This window comes from Bidens hawaiensis, unplaced genomic scaffold (genome assembly GCF_021521415.1).
Source record: "Bidens hawaiensis isolate Kalapana, Puna unplaced genomic scaffold, B.hawaiensis_p1.1 tig00003983_1, whole genome shotgun sequence".
Lineage (NCBI taxonomy): Eukaryota > Viridiplantae > Streptophyta > Magnoliopsida > Asterales > Asteraceae > Bidens > Bidens hawaiensis.
The window spans coordinates 2,335,574-2,339,342 of record NW_027491231.1 but is presented as its reverse complement, the minus strand read 5'-3'; the positions used below and the strand labels follow the sequence as shown (position 1 = coordinate 2,339,342).

Here is a 3,769-nt window from a genome sequence, read left to right as displayed (position 1 = left end):
TGATGATGTTACTGATCTTTTTCCTTTGGTATTCGAGTAGAAAGAGTGAGTGTAAAGTTAATTGGTTAGAGTGGTTGAAGAACCCTCTTTTAGTCATGTAAGTTTCCTTTCTTGTTTTTGCACGACTAGTTTATTTGCTAGTCGGTGCTTTATAGAATATCCATCGTTCAAAAAAATAGTAACTGAATCAGTATGTTATTTTTAATTGAAAGTTTTATGAAATGATACATGTTAACTCATCAGTATAAGTTGGCTAATTTTAACGTATATTTCAGAAGTACATGACCCTTATGGTAGCAACGGTAAATGAAACTCGAGTTACATGGCATCAAGCGGCCATAACGGGGTGTTTGGGTGAGTTTCTAAAACTTGCTTGTTTGCTTGATGAAAAGCACAAAGTGTTTGGTAAAGCTCCTTTAAAAATTGGCTTTTAGAGATTTCAGTAAACTTATATTCATCACATGATGAACTTTCGATCATATCTAAAGAATGGGGGAGGGGTTTGTTGGGGTTGGATGCTTTTCTTTTCTTTTTTTCTCAGTATATTAACATTAGTGTCATGAAAAATATCTTCTTCTATGTCAACAAAGAAACAACATCATACTTTCATATTAAAAGTAGCAACACACTTAACACACAAATCAATGCATCTTGGAGTTGCACCGTACCGTACAACTCTTATTAAAACATTGATAATAATACAAAGCAAGCTCTAGTAGCGCCATTTAAACACATAAAATCCTTGCTACTAACCAAATCACTGAAAACACACTAACAATAGAAGCTTAACAAAGCCCATAAACGAAAAGCCCAATAAAAGAGAGAGCTAGAACACTGTTTAACTGGGTTGCAGATGATGGAGGTGGAGGTTGATCAAATGGGCCGAAAGGCCCAGGTGGAGATGGAGGTGGATTAAATGGGAAGAAGGGCCCAGGTGGATCACGTGCTCCCACGGGTACATGCAGCTTAGCACCATTTTTGCACTTGTCGTAGGACCCACTGGCGAAGTAGCGGGTCCCTTCTTCTACCAGGGCCACTTGATTTTCAACATCGGTGTACATCTTTATGGGGTTAGTTAGATTGCATGAATGGTATTCTTCCATGCTTGCAAGCTCCACGAATATCTCATGTGGTAAGAAGTACTTGAACGCTGCCTCACCAAAACAAACAAACAAGTTATTTTGTCATTATTAATCATCATAATTATCTTATTATTATTATTATTATTATTATTATTGTTATTATTATTATTATCTAACATAAGATGTATATGTGATTATATGACATACTATGTAAAAATTATCATATTAATTAATACAAGTAACCGACATAGGTAGGTTTGAGTGTCTAATCAAATTTAATTTTTATGAGTTTAGAGCATTCTCAAGTCATTCTTTAAAGTTGTCAAACCCATATAAATTAGGGTAAATTTTGAGAAAAACCATCAAAATCACCTCTCCAATCCCTTCCTAATTATATGGATGGGATATATGACAACTAAAGAAAATAAATTTAGATATAGGGTCTCAATTTTGATCCATACTATATAACATGTCAATTATCTCCCGATCATCATATACTATATAATAAGACAAAAGAGAAAATAATAATAATATAAAAAGAATTTATGAATATGAATAGGGAATAGAATGTGAAAGATTTTAAAAAATGATAATAAATTTATGAAATTGTGTTTTTTTAGCTAAATTATAGGAAAAATATATGGAATGAGCTGGGAATGCTCTTACTTAGTTATGATTTGAGTTGTGTAAAAAACTTTTTGTATAAAAACAGGCTTATACATGTCTTTAATTAGACTAGAACCGATAACATTTTGGTTGGGATCGAGTCATTCTCTTTGCCACTAGACCAAGTTAGTTGTTATATAATTTAGTTTAAACATTAAATATACAAATCGCTTTTCATAAAAATACATATAATTTAAAAAAAAAGAAAATTTGGGCCTAGTAGATTGTCGGGCCAGGAGCCGTCGGCCACCCAATCACCTAAGGCCGGCCCCGTCTGAAAACATGATTGAGGATATAACTTACTTTAAATAAGATTATGGCTTAAGGATTTTTAGAGAAGTACATAGCTTTGATAAGACTTTGTCAAAGGCTTAACTTTACCTTATTTATGTGTGGTGTCTATCTTATGTATTCTTCTTTCTTTTTCACTTCTCAAACTTTTTATTTATTTATTTTTTAATGTATTACTATTATTATTTACTATTTTAATGCTACTTATTACAAATTTCTATTATATAACATCTTTATTATTATTATTATTATTATTATTATTATTGTTATCTAGCTGGTTAGAGTTCATGTCTTGAACTCTATATTTGGTTAGAGTTTATGTACGACTTTAACTGACATGCATGGTTGTTGTATTTAATTTATTGTATTTAATATAGTTACGTAATATGTAATATTACGTAATGTATATATGTGTGAATTCTTGAGTGGGCAAAAGTGTATATATGGCGTCCCACTTGCGGTGCGCACATATAATGTATATATGTGTGTGAACCCTTGAGTGGGCAAAAGTGAAATTACACTAATTTTGACGTTATTTTACTAATCTCGTGAAGATAACGTTAAAAGTGACGGGAGGTTAATCAAGCATCATGTGGTGAAGTTGATAGCCGAAAGACAAGGGTACATGCACCAATCGGCCGGTGTCCCGAGGATGAGTGTTATGTGCCTTATGTCCAAGGCTTGATGCAAAACTACTATCGAGCCGGGGGTCTCACTGAAAGCAGCCTCTCTATTCCTACGGGGTAGAGGTAAGGCTGTCTACATCTTACCCTCCTCAGACCCTACCATAGCTTTGCTATTGGTGGGATATACTGAGTACGATAATGATGATGATGACGACGTAATATGTAATATGGTTATGTACATATAGGTATAATAACCATATATATACATAAAAATAGTTACATATATTATAAATATAAGCCGGCCAACGCAAAATAGAAATCTTCACTTTACTCACCGTATGAGCTCAAGCCCAAACTCGCTGATTCGAAATAGTCGAGATCGAGTTTATACAAGCTCATGTCTTGTTTATACATATGTAAGCACAAAGGTGACATATAGACAAGTTATGTGAACTAAATCTGTTTTTCTAAAAGTAAAGGATAATACATGTTTACCTCTTTTCAGTCTTTTTGAAAAACGTAACATATAGAAATATTTTGTGTATCAAAGTTTAAAATAATAATAATAATAATAATAATAATAATAATAATAATAATAATAATAATAATAACAAAGAATAAAATCATACATATGTTATATATGCTTACATAGAGTGTCTCCAACTTGAAAAACACGACCGGATGGCCAACTGCCAACATCCGTGGACGTGTTTGAATCACGGTCAAAGGGAACAACGTGGTGCACCACCTGAGCTCCGGCCAGTATCCCGCCGGAGACCACCGTGAGGATGAATAACGCCACCAATAACTTCACTGTAGCCATGGTAAGAAAAGGTTAAAGGTAGGTTTGGTAACAAATGAGGTGTTAGAATGGTAGTTAAATAAACATGAAAGATTGCACGTGATTAACCTTGAAACCATTTCTTGATCACGTGACTGGCATCGAAATCAGAAAGTCTTCAATAGACAACTACCTAACCCAAGTACGATCTTACATGCTTAAGACTAGAGGTGCATAAACCGGTTTTTTTAAAAAAACCGGTTCGGTTATTAACCGGACCGGTTTTTTTTGCCCGGAAAAAAACCGGTTCGGTTAATAACCGG

At 33.7% G+C, this 3,769-nt stretch overlaps 1 protein-coding gene across 1 annotated transcript; it reads right to left on the bottom strand.

Annotated features, from left to right (window-relative positions):
• Positions 1-634: 634 nt before the first annotated feature.
• On the bottom strand, positions 635-3,544 carry LOC143624852 (early nodulin-like protein 21). The gene is made up of 2 exons (XM_077095352.1): positions 3,314-3,544; positions 635-1,150 (listed from the first exon to the last, which is right to left on the bottom strand). Exons 1-2 carry the CDS (start codon positions 3,486-3,488, stop codon positions 786-788), a joined length of 540 nt encoding a protein of 179 aa, XP_076951467.1. The 5' UTR covers positions 3,489-3,544; the 3' UTR covers positions 635-785.
• Positions 3,545-3,769: the final 225 nt, after the last annotated feature.